Source organism: Punctularia strigosozonata (assembly GCF_000264995.1).
Source record: "Punctularia strigosozonata HHB-11173 SS5 unplaced genomic scaffold PUNSTscaffold_2, whole genome shotgun sequence".
Lineage (NCBI taxonomy): Eukaryota > Fungi > Basidiomycota > Agaricomycetes > Corticiales > Punctulariaceae > Punctularia > Punctularia strigosozonata.
The window spans coordinates 1,835,575-1,849,767 of record NW_006767434.1 but is presented as its reverse complement, the minus strand read 5'-3'; the positions used below and the strand labels follow the sequence as shown (position 1 = coordinate 1,849,767).

At 54.1% G+C, this 14,193-nt stretch overlaps 4 protein-coding genes and 1 non-coding gene across 5 annotated transcripts; 3 read left to right on the top strand and 2 right to left on the bottom strand.

Moving 5' to 3' along the window:
• Positions 1-31: 31 nt before the first annotated feature.
• PUNSTDRAFT_97523 (uncharacterized protein) lies at positions 32-4,710 on the bottom strand. The gene is made up of 15 exons (XM_007380209.1): positions 4,456-4,710; positions 4,118-4,401; positions 3,561-4,064; positions 3,381-3,501; positions 2,946-3,323; positions 2,746-2,891; positions 2,294-2,698; positions 1,776-2,232; positions 1,606-1,725; positions 1,400-1,556; positions 1,083-1,351; positions 775-1,032; positions 626-722; positions 380-572; positions 32-329 (listed from the first exon to the last, which is right to left on the bottom strand). The coding sequence occupies exons 1-15, from the start codon at positions 4,660-4,662 to the stop codon at positions 119-121; spliced, it is 3,807 nt and encodes a 1,268-aa protein (XP_007380271.1). The 5' UTR covers positions 4,663-4,710; the 3' UTR covers positions 32-118.
• Positions 4,711-4,868: 158 nt separating this feature from the next.
• On the top strand, positions 4,869-4,981 carry PUNSTDRAFT_t20. Its single transcript has one exon. It is a non-coding gene; the product is annotated as a tRNA-Leu (tRNA).
• A 940-nt stretch (positions 4,982-5,921) lies between these two features.
• Positions 5,922-7,189, top strand: PUNSTDRAFT_42227 (uncharacterized protein; the record flags this gene model as incomplete). The annotated part of the gene is made up of 6 exons (XM_007380208.1): positions 5,922-6,087; positions 6,383-6,519; positions 6,565-6,681; positions 6,736-6,847; positions 6,917-6,979; positions 7,044-7,189. The coding sequence occupies 6 exons, from the start codon at positions 5,922-5,924 to the stop codon at positions 7,187-7,189; spliced, it is 741 nt and encodes a 246-aa protein (XP_007380270.1).
• A 306-nt stretch (positions 7,190-7,495) lies between these two features.
• On the bottom strand, positions 7,496-8,839 carry PUNSTDRAFT_130950 (uncharacterized protein; the record flags this gene model as incomplete). The annotated part of the gene is made up of 11 exons (XM_007380207.1): positions 7,496-7,795; positions 7,857-7,921; positions 7,974-8,042; positions 8,100-8,170; positions 8,226-8,244; positions 8,299-8,363; positions 8,419-8,479; positions 8,529-8,606; positions 8,665-8,678; positions 8,753-8,769; positions 8,831-8,839. 11 exons carry the CDS (start codon positions 8,837-8,839, stop codon positions 7,496-7,498), a joined length of 768 nt encoding a protein of 255 aa, XP_007380269.1.
• Positions 8,840-11,719: 2,880 nt separating this feature from the next.
• On the top strand, positions 11,720-14,016 carry PUNSTDRAFT_141327 (uncharacterized protein; the record flags this gene model as incomplete). The annotated part of the gene is made up of 8 exons (XM_007380206.1): positions 11,720-11,901; positions 11,962-12,432; positions 12,488-12,502; positions 12,557-12,658; positions 12,719-12,886; positions 12,979-13,290; positions 13,351-13,587; positions 13,666-14,016. The coding sequence occupies 8 exons, from the start codon at positions 11,720-11,722 to the stop codon at positions 13,871-13,873; spliced, it is 1,695 nt and encodes a 564-aa protein (XP_007380268.1). The 3' UTR covers positions 13,874-14,016.
• Between the last annotated feature and the right edge of the window lie 177 nt (positions 14,017-14,193).

Genomic DNA, 14,193 nt, shown 5'->3' with positions numbered 1-14,193 from the left:
ATCCTTTGACTGTCGAAGTAGTCGATAGATGGCGAAGCACAATGCATTGAATGATATACAACAGGATTGAGGCTCTAGTATACACAAGTTCACAGGACAACCTAAAGCGCAGGCCCTCCTAATGCAATGCTTGGACAGACTCCAACAGTTGATGGTAACGCTCATACCCTAAAGTCAACCTCTCGGCTACGTTCTCGCCTTCAAGGATCTCTGCGAGGCTTGGCGATGTTCGTGGTACGTCAAGGAATGCCTCCAGGAAGTCTCCGTCGAGGAATCCTCTCGATGTTTCGGCGTCGGTCCGACCGCGACTGGTCGCAGGAGATCGCCAGCTATGAGATTGATGAGCAGCGTGATCACAGCCGAGCGCTCCCGTACATACGTTTCGTTCTGTATACCGGTCAAGCCCGTGATAACCTTCGACATGTTTCTGTGAAGGTTGGTGAGGTGTAGTGACACTTCGGGGTCCAAAACGTCAATGACGATGGCAATACGGCCTGAAGATGTGAAGAGTGTTTGAATCGGTTTGCAAGTGGTCTGGGTCGTATGAGCAGGGTCTGCAGCAAGCAGCCCGCCTGGTGTATGTGCTCAGATGCCATATAGCACCGAAAACATGGTGCTAACGCACCGGGAACAAATTTGTTGACTTGCTCGCCGAGGTGGTAGCTTCCGTCTCGTTCAAGCTTGCCTTCCGACAGCTTGAATGTGAACAGGTTAAACTCTCCCTGAGGCGAATGGTCAGAGACAATCTATACGCGTATCTGCTGAGATGCCCACATCCGCGCCAATCACGCTATCCGGGCCCGTCGACTCGATCGCGACAGGCCATAGAGGCCCGTAGTCCCTGGCGACCGTTTGCAGCGCTTGTCCAGTGAGCTCCAGTATCGAAACCGAACTGATAGCATCCCCAACAAAAATCCGGCTGCCACGAGTGACGAGGTTCGTCACGAAGTAGTTGTGATTCCAGTTCGCAAGTTGCACTAGTCGCTTGCTCGAGAATGTGGGTCCGTCGGTTTCTAATCGATAGACAATGACCTTGTTGGACGTCAGGAGCATGTCTTGCACGATGATTGTATGCGACCTACCGCGCTGTTCACGGCTGCCGCAACCAGGCCTTGTATACTGGCTAGAGCGTACACACACCCGTTTACATCAAGAGTTGCCACGGGAGAAAGCACTTTTGTGGACGGGTCGAAGACCACAAGTCTGCCCTTGCTAACTTCCAACTGGTCATCACTAGTGAAGTCCGCAGTACCTATGCAAAAGTGCGAAGTATATGCTTCGGCCGTCCCAAGAGAGAGCACAACAGCGGAGGTGATATCCTCATCTGCTTCAAGATCGAATCTGTCAAGCTCTGCCCTGGCGTCAGCATCAGTTCTAAGGATGACCACGAATGGGATACCTCCGAAACTGGTGTCATCCAGCAGTCTGAAAGAGCTACGAATAGTCCCTTCGTCATCCCCGATCCTGTGTGGTTCCTTCCGGATACATGCCACTCCTAAGAGGTGGGATTCGTTATTGTATGTTATCCTCTTGGGAACATCCACGCCCAGAGGCACCTGAGGAAATTGGTAAGCAAAGTTGGAACTATAATATGTCTGTACGTACCGAGCGAACGTGTAGGCCCGCCACATTGCCGAAGTGACCGATTGTGAAGCCGGAACCGGTGACAAGAATAGTGGATTGTTCGAAACTGGTGGAATTCAGAGGGCACGCGGTAACAACGTTCTACGGGGTAAATCAGTATTGGTCAAAGGGTGATGGTGTTGATACTGTACTTTGAGCAGTGCCGGGGCATTTTGCAGCCGGTCCCGGTCCCAATAGACGACAGCGGCCCTGGTGCCGCAACAGAAAATAGCCTTCTTGCCGTTCGCTTCGCATGGTACGAGGCTGACAGGGGATGCACCCAGAGGAACGACCTTCTTGTCTTTGAGCTCTTTTCTCGCGTACGCGTACGAAACCAAAGAACCGTCGGCAAGTCCGATCAAGAGGTGAGCGTGGTAATTAGGATCCTTCTTTCCAAAGCTTGTGCCAAAGTTGTACAGCAGGAGAGACCTGGGAAGGGCTGGGAGCGGATCAGTTTGTAATTCGAGCTCCAAAATGTTGCCTTTTTGGCAGAGGATCATAACGTTATTAGAACCCCAGAATCCAACGGCGATGAACGCTGAGATCAGGTTGCCCGGGTTTAAGGGTAGACACGACACCGCTGAGATATCGTTGGAGAAATGCTGAGTGCTGCGCGTTTTTGAGGAACGTCAGTGGTGCGCATCTAGCCGATGACTGAAGAGCGACATACAATCGCAGATCGAAGTGATCATTCGGTGCCAACCGAAACACGCACAGCCTCCCACCCCTCAAGCCGAGGGCGATCTGAGTTGGGTTGATGCTGGCTGTGACGATCTCCTGGGGTCCTGGCCCGCTAGGTTTCCAAGTATCGACGAGCCTAAATTCCACGGGGCCAATCATGTCGTGCTCGAGTAGTCTCATTTTGGAAGGTGTAACTTGAACGACCAGCGAGGAGTCTTCGTATTCCGATTTGCCGTTTACTAACCTTCGCCGCAAAATGTTTGCGACGGAAATAGTAGGCCCGCTAGTGGCGAAATCGGTTGACGCAGCTACTAAGGGGTTGACAGTGTCATGTTCTTCCAATAAAAGAACTTGCGTGCACCGCAAAGTTGACGCAACGATGTACGAGTCCGTACTACGAAAGGATTAAGATACGTCGGTGAATGTGCGATTTGCACCTACTTGTCGTAATAGCGTTTACGCACGGGCCATACGCTAACAGTGCCAGGCAGACTTTCCACAACAGCTGCCGTCTTGAAGTCGGCACCCTTCCTAACAACCTTCAGGCTGCCCGCGTTGGCCCCTCCCGAACACGTTACAATTTGGGGCTGCATATCCGACTATTCAGACCATTTGCGCAGTCGGATCTCTTATGGGCGTACCTGGCCGCTTCCGTCAGCGTTCATGAGCAGTGCATCAGTGACCGGCGCAAGATTTTGGTAGGTCGCCAGCACCTCCAGGTACGAGCCATCTGACCGGACGACCTTGCCCTTCCGACCGCTCTGGGCATCCGGATCCACGTCAATGTCGCTGTCTAGATCCGCTCTCCGTTTCCCCTTCCCTTTGACAGACTCGCCTGCATTATAGGAAGAAAGCTGTGACGGCAAAACGGTCGATATCCGCGGGTCGATGGGCAACGTCGGTTTGTCGATCAGCGAGTGCGGTGTCGGACTGATGCGCAGGAGCTGCGAATCACCCATGTGGGATCCTAGATAGAAGACTTGCGAAGTGAGGTATGCAATCGACGTCGGTGGTGATGTCTAGACTCATATACACGGTGAGACGAGAGCTACCTTGACTAACGATGCGTCACTGACCTCTCCCAGAGGTAGAAGCGTGAGGCCATTTCCCCTGATTGGATCGATGCTCAGCATGGACATTCTTCCGTACGCGTCACCGATCAACAATCCGCGACATGTACGTGTTACTGGACACCATCTGGTCGTCGATGAGATGATTATTAGTGTACGCCGGTTCAGGTACAGTAGAGGACATACGCAGTGATCTCTGACCACGGCCACTCCACAGTTGAGCGGGCTTTCCGTCTGCGACCTTCGCGTTCGCGCTCCTTCTCTCTTAGTTTCTCCTTATATCTCTCTTCCTTCTTCTGCTTCATGGTCTGTTTGTTCTTCTTCATCCACTTCTTTCGGTGCTCTTCCGACGCAAGCTCGAACAGCATAACCTTGCGACCGCCCAGCACCAGCACTCCGCCCCTGAAGTTAGCGTCGATGTCTGCGAGGGTGGTTGGAATGGGTACGAGGGAAAGCGAGGTCCCGTTCAAACTTAAATCATCTGCGGATATGGGTAGGGGTGTCGGCGGGAGTGCTGGAGAGGGCTGAACGGACAATTCAAACGCCTCTAAATCGCGCGCGAGCAGCTGAACGCGGGACTGATGGTCGAGGTAGACGATGCCGATGGAGATCACCTCTGTCTCAGGATCTTCGTCATCTCCTACAGGGGACGGAAGGAAGCATAGAGCAAGTAAGTTGATCTCCTGGAGGCTGTGGACTGTGGATGAGCTCAATAGGTCGTGCCGACAACTATCGGCGCTCACGAGACGGGGAACTCTTGCTGCAGAACGCCATCTCTGACGCGTACGACTGTAAGCCTCCCGGCATAGCAGCTGACGAGTATGACGGAACCGCTGGGATGCACCCAGACGTCTGTTAGGAATTCGGCCTGACGGGAGTTCTTGTCATGGAGTGAGATCGACTTGGTGCCCGAGCTTGTCTTTATCTCGACGAGTCGAGGCGTATCCCCTTCGTCCTCAAGTTCCAGAGCAATCAGCTTCGGGTCTGGGTGATCGGTCAAGACAAGCAAGTTGCTCCGTCTCTCGCCCTGGACAGCATTCTCAGCGAACGTTGCACGATAACTCGCATAACAGTGACATACCTGTACAGGGAGCTCTCTGATGCGCAAGATCCTGCCCCATATCTCCGTACTCGTTTCGAGACGGAGGCCCTCCGGCTGAAGAGAGAAGACCTCGAGCTTGTCCGGCTTTGCTACAACGAGATGCTCGATGTCCGGTGCGGAGGTCAACTTGCATTTCACGCAGTCGATAACTGAGGATGGCGGATGGAACGTTGACACGATCTTCATGTTGCCCCCGGTGCTGTACCTTGTTGCGAGCTAACGCGTCCGAGTCGGTAATCGCAGGCTGCGCATACGCAAAAGAAACACGAAAACCGATCGGCCGGTCTTCCAATGTTTGTTCGCAATGACGAAACGCGTGGGTCAAAGCGATGGTGAATCAGCCCATGTGCCGTAGCATGATTCAATGGCTTTGTGCGCCAGAGTAACCCTGCGGCAAGATGGCCGAGCGGTCCAAGGCGTGTGACTCAAGCGAAAGCTTGCCCGTTCTGCGGGTTAGGGTTCTCATCAGAGTATTCTGGCGTGGGTTCAAATCCCACTCTTGTCATCTTTTTCCTCCTGTTACGATCCTGTCGTTGTCAGTTTCTTTTCTGCCGATTTGAATTCCTTCGTTGTCGTGCTGTTTCGAGGGTTTCAGATCCCAGCCGGTTCGCATCTTCACTGCGGGGTCAAGACCCAGTCTTATCATAACAAAGCAAGCAAGTACATGTGGGTTCAAATCCTATTCTGATGAGCTCTTCGTTGTGGGATCAGCTACGGAATTCGTCATGTTGCGGCAACCCCCCCCCCCCCCCCGTCCCTGTGGGTTCAAATCCCAGCCAGAGCTAATCCTGTGGGTTCGTTAGTTGTTTCCATTCGTGTCGGGATTAGATTGACAGCACCCACAGATGAGTGTTTGCGGGTCGACGGCAGAAGGTATACTAGTCGGACTGGGAGCCTACATGGTGTTGGCCATCACTCTCTGGGGATACATATGCACCGAGCATCTTGAGATGAAAGCGGCGGCGACAAATGCTACAACAAGCCGCGCGAACAACGCATGGGTTGCAGCAGCCGTTGAACTCTCTGACTTCCGAGCCCAGGGTAGTGCTTTGGGACAATGTATATTATAGACAGGTGCTCTGTTCTCTAATTTGGAAAGTGCTGGCAGAGCCTGTCATCTGCTGAAGACAGGTCACGGACGCTGATGGACGATAGCAACTATGCAGACAACAGCCGTTTCGGAGTGACTAGTGACTCTCCGTGCCTCCCGCGACGTCGGACTTCGGTTGGTTCACTCACGGGGCACAACATTCTCATGCATGATATCAATAACACGCACGATACTGCCAAAGCTATACATTTACATGACGCTCAGACAACGTTCCTTGATGGTGCAGCGTCAGCAGCTTCAGCAGCTTCAGCAGCTCCAGGCCTCTTAAGGTCCTCTTCCAACGCCCGCGTCTCCTCTTCCATGAACCCGTGCACGTTCTCTCGCCTTGAAATCAATGGCGACCAACAACAACAATGCCGCCGCTAACTTGAATGCTAACGCCACCGTTAACGCCAACGCCAACGCCAATGCCAATGCGAACACTAATGCTACCGCCAACCCGACTAACAACAAGAAGGAAAGCGATCCCGAGCCCGGCTTCGCCATGTTCATCGTAATAGGTGAATGAAGTCATCGGCATATGCACGGTCTATCGGGAGTCTTGACTGACTGTGACGGATAATGTATCGTCAGGTGCCTGCTTCGCGCTGGGATTTGGCTTAGCTGAGTAGGCATCCCATCGTTCCATCGGAAAGACCCTCATCTGATGTTTGTTCGTACCAGTGCCGTAAGTATGTCTTCGTACGACTCTCCTCCGCCAATGTCGCCTGAACTACCGTGCAGTCAACGGCACATAGTACCGCTGCGTTCGAACATCAACGCGAGTGTGTTTGTCGCTATCTGCATCCGATATAGTCATGGTTGCATTGACTTTAGACGTCCCACACTTGGCTCCTCTTACAAGAGCAATCGCTTTCATGGATTACGGGATCGCAGCAGTAGCCGCATACGCGTTGCTCTGTATATTCTTGCTGTGTTTTCCTCTCCCTCTGGTCAGTGGCCTCATCGTGCTGTACGTCTTCCTATGCTGAGCGTAGATCATACAGCTTCTCAAACACGGGATCCTTTTCGTTCACCTCTGTTTGTCGCTCTCCGCCTCTGTCCTCGTCGTCGCTATGTGGATATTGACGATGATCGTCGGTCACAACAACAAGGTGGGTGCATACTGCTAGATGCTGGTTCACACTTGGCCAATGATTGCCTCAAAGGCGTTCTTCATTGACGAATGTCTCGCCCGCGTTGCCAATAACGAGACCGCCTCGGGCTTTTGGATATCGTATCAGGATTCGTTCCTCAAACAAGGCCTCGTTATGGTCGACAGTAACAAATGTTCGACCTTCACCTAATCTGATAGAGAAACACTGACTGTGCGTATACTCTCATCAATAGACTGCAACCACAAATGGTCCGATCCTCTTGGAGGCAATATCGCTGCGATTATATTCATACTGAGTGCGTCAACTGAGATTCGCTCCCCTGTTCGCCTGTTGTTGCTCATATGATGTGGTTTTGCCAGTCGGATTGGGACTTTACATGCTGGTCGCTTTCGCTTACTGGGCTCATATGCACGTCAAATATACGGAAGCGAAATCGGCGGCTGCAAAAAAAGCTACGACACGCCGCGCGGACGCCGCATGGAACGCGGCAGCTGTTGAACTTTGACTTGCCGAGACCCAAGATTGTAGTCTTGCGATCCACCTCTGATTCCTGTATCAGTACCATCACATTCGAAACATGCTCTTCTGCTTACGACTGTACAATTAACTAGAGACCGGCGCTGGCAACGACAGCATCTCTCTGGATCCGCACTGTTCATCATACAAACAACAACAGCGACAGTACATATGCGTCTAGTGATTGACATTGCAAGAAAGTTCGGGTCATGAGTTTATTGTGCGCGGGCACAAGCGGCTGGGTCCGCATGTATAATGATACTTCTAGGTGTCTGTAAACAATCGTGCTACGGCATCATACGACGCTTTGCACGTATCCAGGAACTTGGGTCACCCCAGTACCACCCTGCCCTGGATGGACCAATAGGGACTGTCCAGGTTGTTGATGACCGACGCGGGGGCCGGGAGCCGCTTGAGCCATCATACCATGGCTCCCTGCGCGTGTCATAGGTAGAGGCTGCCCAGGCAGCGCTTGCGGGTAAGGAGAAGGGTACGGCTGCCCGGGATAGCCTCCGCCTCTGAGTCCCTCTTCCATGCCGTAGTACCCCACGGATTCGCCAAACCATGGGAGCTCAGGGATGGGTTGTCGCCAAGCCTAGAGCAGAATTTCAGTTTGAATACGGTCAATGCTTAATATTCTCTGGAGATCGGCTTACGTATTCGTTGCCTTGGGTGACTGCGCGAGACGCAAGCGCGATGATGATCCAGAACGATATGAAAACTATGAAAGCCATGAGACAAAGGGTGGATAATGGGAGGGCCGAGGTGCGTACATAAGCCGAAGAGCATCCACGAAAATGCCTCAATAACCTTCATTTGTCGGCAATAGCCTCGTGAAGACGCTAGCCGGTGCTTCATATCAGGCCAACATATGCAAAGGGTCATGTCCAGCGACTCACTGGTCCCGCTCTTTGTCGGTATTGTGTCGGAGCTTGGTACATCGGAGCATTGGACATGTCCGATAATATCTCTGTGCAATAAGTGTTATCGTACGACACTCCGCACAGATCCCGTATGCGACGTACTGTGCCCATGAAGCCTCAGCTGTATATCACATCGCGTTAGATCAGCAGATTGCGTCCGACTGCGTGCACGTACATAACCACAAAATGCCGACAATAACGACGAAGATGATCTCTGTTCTGGGCTGACTCCATGAGAGCCTACTGTTCTGTCAGAACGACGCTTGCGCAAATGAAGCACGCGGAAATAACGCACAGAAGTATCAAGCATACGATCGAGGCAACGGAGACGACGAGGGAGAATGTGATGAAGTCGGCTGTGACATGTCCGTGAGTATATACGTCGAATCGCAAGCGGAGGCTTACAATGTAGGTGTGGGAGAAACTCGCTCGCAAAATTCGCAGCTAACCCTAGAACTGCTACTGATAGTAAGAAGAAGATAACTGCCGGAGAGAAACAGCTCAGCATATATGATTCGCAGAGCGGGCTAGATCCACGCACTGTATGCCGTTAATCTGCACGTCGGAAATGAACCCAACGCGTACGTCAGCAACCACGCCTATACGGCCGATCTGATACGAAGGCGGACCTAAATCGTGCAAACGTCTAAAGAGACGGGGTGGATTCAATGCGTGCGTTTGTGCGGACAGAACCGACATCTGCTGACCTCGCTCATAATACTTTCGTGTTCGTATGCCGGTCGTGAGGGAGAGGGAGTGACGTCGCGCGACCTTCGAGCTGATCGAGACAGGCCATATGGATATCATGATCTAGGGAGCTCGCACATACGTCCATAGTAAGGCCACGCCGCACGCAAAGGCTCGACGTTCGCCTTCAACTTGAGGGCGATGACGGCAATGACGAACTGCGATATGTTGTGACGTCACGCGTCGCGCTGACGCGTCCACGGTTACGCGACTCGCCGGAGCGCGTGCAAAGAAATCACGCGCTAGTCCCCACCATCACAGTGGCAATGGATTCGCCGTGCTTGTTTTGCAGGACACGCATGTGTATCGCTCCGTTTCTCGGACGAAAAAAGCAATGTGGCCAAGGCTGTATTATAGTTCTGTCGACTAGTAGAAGGACGTTGACCATATTCGTCAGTAAATCAAATGGCCGAATCGTCGGGGGGTACGCCACATCCTTCTCATCCGGCCATGCATATGAGTACGTCGGTAAAAGAGCCGACCAGCGGCCGTGCCATTTTCGCTGAAACTTCGCGGCCTGTGCTGCTAAACGTTTTATTGATTGTTTGACCTTGGCCAGTTTAGCAAGGAAACACCGCGGATATGTTCATCAACGTCCGAAGCCGCCGGACAAGGAAGCGGAAGGAAAAACAGCCTGCGCCATTCGCATCTACGAATCGAGGTGTCGGGTTGTCCATACGGGGATGCAGTGGAATGCCAGCAATCGACGTGGCGCCCGCGAGAGGGCTCAAAGTTCTCGAATCTTGATGTGATTCGCATCTGAGTTATTGTGTGAGCGCCACGTATGTTCCTGCATCGCGCGCACCGGAAGGTCCTGAATCGGGTTAAACAAATGTGGAACTCGTGTCGGCAACGGAACGCAAAACGGCCCTCAAGCTATAGTCCAGAGCGCCCTCTTCCTTCCATTCATATGACTGGCGAAACACAGGAAATGAAGGAAAGTTTGGCTTCGAACGGGGCCTTTCGTACGATGAGAGTTTGCTTGTTATCTGTCCTGTCGTGCCTCGTAAGCCGCCACCGGTCAGCAGACAGGAATGCGACGAAGGGAAAAGAACGAAGGGAGCTTCCGGCACGGCACTCGCATGTTATCCGTCTTGGACAGAAGATAACCGGAAAGGCACTGTTCGGGCTTGATCATGGGCCCGTGTCTTTCGCGCCTTCGCCACACGCGCCACACTTCGAGAGCGGCATGGGCGAGCGGCGGCGAACTGGAGAAATATATTACCGCCGGTGACGTCCATCGTAGGCAACCGGCGAAGGAGATCTCGGGGTTTGGGCAAGGGCTAGGGCCGAGATGTTTAGCTCCGGCAGCGATAATTAGCGCAGAAGCACTGTCCGTGAGGGAGATCCTCGATCAAATAGACCCTGCCAGTGCAAGAGCGCGTTTGGAAGCCAGGCGATCGGATTGTTGAGTCCCATGGGCGACTGAAGTAACGCGTGGCTTCCCATGAAGGGCATCAACATGACACAGAATTAGCTGCCCATGTGTGCTATTCACAGCATATGCGTGCGCGCGCAAACATCATCAGAGAAAAAAAAAGACGACAGGAAAGTTTCTGTTCGAGAAATTGTTTCAGCGTGGTGTGCTGGATTCGCTGAGAGAGATTCATAAGGTAAAGGAAGGTGGACCGGCGTTCTGAGACGATCTGGCGTTGCCGCCGGTTACAGCGCAAGACCCATGTTGCTGGAAGGCGACGACGTCCGAGCAGATGAGGAAGTAGCGATGCACCACCGAGTCGGCGTGTTGAACAAGCAGTTTGAGGGAGCTCCGCCGACCGAGTCGACACGGGTTTTCCATCAGCCCGGTTTGCAGAAAAAAGGCAGTCGGGAGTGCGTGAGAGATGGCGTGTTGATGCAATGTCGCCGAGAGCGTCTAGACTGCGGTCGACGGCGAGGTGCTGCATGGGTGCATGTGTCGGAGGAACAGGAGGCGGTAACGAGGTTCGTGCAGAGGCGTGTCGCGGAATATCGTGGATCTGGTGGATGATCTGGCGAAGCCGCAAGGAACTAGCGCAGGGGGGGTGCGGACTGCCCAGCCGGGGTGTGACGATGGGTGCGTGTCTGCTGCTTCGCGGAGTGCATATACCGATCGGATTCCTGTCGGCGATGCGAACGCGCGCGTCGTTTCGTCTCCGTCCTCCAGATCTGACTCCTTCGTGCGCAGCGGATCGTGTGTGCGCGGACGGGGGCGATCGCGAAAAGCAAGGACGCGAAACGGGTCACGTGGCCATACCCCCGGATGCTGATTGGGCGCGGAAGCAGGGAGACCGGGGTTGCCACTGACGTCCGGGCCCGTTTTGGCGAACGAATGTGCCAAAGCGACCAGAAAGCCGGGAGCGACGTGCTTGCCGGAGCGCATATGTCAGAACATCCCATTGTCATGCGGTCGCGATCCCAACATTCCGCATCAAATGTCGTCCCTTTGCAGGTCCCGGGATCCGGCAATGAATCGGTTCCGTGACAAATTCCATCGATTCCAGTAGGTCGACTTCACCGCCCCTGCTGCCCTGACGGTCGAAGATCTATGTCGGAAACGCCCATCCCCGGCGACAATTTCCCTTTGGCGCTGGGGGCCCGGAGTCAAACTTTCTTCCTCAATCTTCGTATTAAAAGCCGAGGTGCCCGTCCCCCTTCCGGCTCGCCCCACCGCGCCTCCGCGATCGACTTCCGCTCGGCGCCGTGTTCGTTGAGCCATGGCCACGCAAAAAGCGTCGTATGTTTCTTTTTCCCTCTTATATCGTTTTAGCGCAGAACCTGAAATATACTTTCCTTTTTATCACGCGCCCGCGCATCATTGTGTTGTTCGCAGGCTCTCTCACCTGCTCGTCGATGACCAGACCGTACGCCACATGCCAGCGAGCGTCCCGGAGAAGACTCCACCTCGATCGTCTCCAAACGAGCAGTCGTCACCGAGCTCAGAATACGAGTCGGGACGCGTAAAATGCGACGACTGTGGGACTAACGTCTCCTTCCGCGACGATATCACGGACAAATTCACCACCAAGCACTGGGACCTCCACAAGCAGAATTGGTGAGACGAGATCGCCCTCTGCGTTATTTGATTTGAATTATTGACATTCCTCATTCTTAGCCGCAAGACACTCCTGCGTGCAGATGTGCCCTCAGAGGCCACACTGCAGCCCGATTTCATCAGTCAAAAGCGCAAGCACGGCGACCAGAGTCGACTGCCCAGACTCAGCCCTCCGTTAGGCAGACCTCCCGCCACCATCCACCCCTCCTTGTCGGCGTTAACGTCGGCGCGTTCACCCAGTGGTAAGCGTCTCGTGTACCTGCGAGAGACCGCGGCCTCGGCTCACTTTGTTGCGCGGCGTCGTAACGTAACTACCGAAGTAGCGTCGAGGTCGGACGGCTACTCACCTACCCCTTCTGGATCGGTCGAGTACGAACTGAGCGCCGGGCCCTCGCAACACAGCTGGCAGGTCGGACTGCTGGACCAGGGACCGACTAGGAATAAACGGAGGCGGCGGACGAAGCGGTCCGAACAGGAACGGATCCAAGAGTTCCATGATGACCCGTTGGTAGCACAGGTCGAGCCGTACAGGTTAGTCGGTTCGCCCTAAAAACCCGCTCACGGAATACTAATCATAGCATTCCAGGGTATTGTGCAAGAAGTGCGTCCCACAAAATATTCGAGGCTCCCTCCTGAGCTCACGCATATATTCCAGATGCAACAAATGGATCCGGTTGCGGTCCAACTCGACCTACTGCTCCATACCCTGGGACGCTCATCGCTCGAGCTGCGTCAATAAGGAAAATAAGAAGCGAAGGTACTGTGCTTATTCGCGCCGTTGGTTTGGCCGGACACTGACCGCGGGGATAATCACTAGTCGGAGGGAAGGCCGAAGGGAGGGCGTCAACCCCAGCCCGTTCACGTCCACGCCGCTCACTAAACCGGACAACCGCGAAGAGGAAGACGAGTTGCCCGACGAGTCTCGGTCTGATCGCTCCGGGGGCGGCGACGTCGACACGGCGGACGACGAGGGTATGCCCAATCGGTATGTCGAATTCCCAACCCCGTTCTTGAAACATCACATCATCATGATCCCGCACTGACCGGGTACTTTACAACACGAAAAAAACACAACAGTAGTCATCGACTCCCAAACGCGGTTCCTCCTCCATTAACTTGCGCGTCCGCTTCTATCGGCGCCGGCGATTCAAGGCAAGGGGACGCTCAGTCCGGTCTGCAAGGAAATGACTCGAGTCGCACGTCGCCGGATGACTCTTCCTCGGGAACTCGTTCGCCCTCCCTCCACTCGCGCAGTGCTCGGGGTTCTTCGTTGGACGCGGTCACTGCAGCTCAGGAAGGCGACACCGGCAGAGCCCGCCGGCGGTCTCTCGACGAACGCGCGGCGGACCTCCGAGGCGATCCACATTTACGAGAGGTGGAGGCTCACCGGTACGTTGCTGTTCTCCGGAGTATATCGTGCGATCCACTCATGCGCCGCCCCGAGCACAGTGTGCTGTGTGCGATCTGCGACCGCTGGATACAGCTCCGTCAGGACGCGGCCTATTGCACTTTACCGTGGACGCAGCACCGCGAGAAATGTCTCGAACGCAGTCGACGCAGGCTAGCGGCAGTCCAGCAACGATCTGGGGATCCCGCACAGGGCGCTGCATGCGCAGCGGGCGGCGAAGAGGCAGCGGGATGCACAGAAGAGGAGCAGGCCGTTGACCTCACCTCGTCCCACGGACGGTAAGGTTCCTCCCCTCTGACATGTATAACGTAAACGAGGCAATCAGCTGATGATTACGGGCTTTGATCGGGGCGTAGGCACAATTGGGTTGCCCGCTCTCTATGTTACCTGCAGGCCACCACGTACCGCTCGCATGGCATCACCGTCGGCCGCCTGACACAATACCTCAATGCTACGATGCCTGGATCTGGCGACAACGCGGAATATACCACCGACGAGGTTCGACAGGCGGTTGAAACCCTCGATTACGCGGTAGACCCCAACGATATGGTGATCTTGAAGTAGAGGTATATACCGTGATGGCCCTTAATGTTTGTTTCGTCTATAGCAGCCGCGGTCTGTCTTTTCTTGCTTGCGGTGTTCTGATCGCTTTCTCGATCGTATATTTGTACCAGCTATCCGTCCGATGTGTCCGATGCGTATGTTACACGGGTTTTTGCATAATGTATCACCGGGGAAGATCTCTGTATTTGTAGTCACGTCGCCAAGTTTTGCCGACGGTGATAGGTATGCGTATTACCGCGGGTTACAAGTTTCCTTGAAGGCGCGCTCCGAGGAGGCACATGTCCAAATACGAATACGAAATTGACTATCAAGAACAAGCT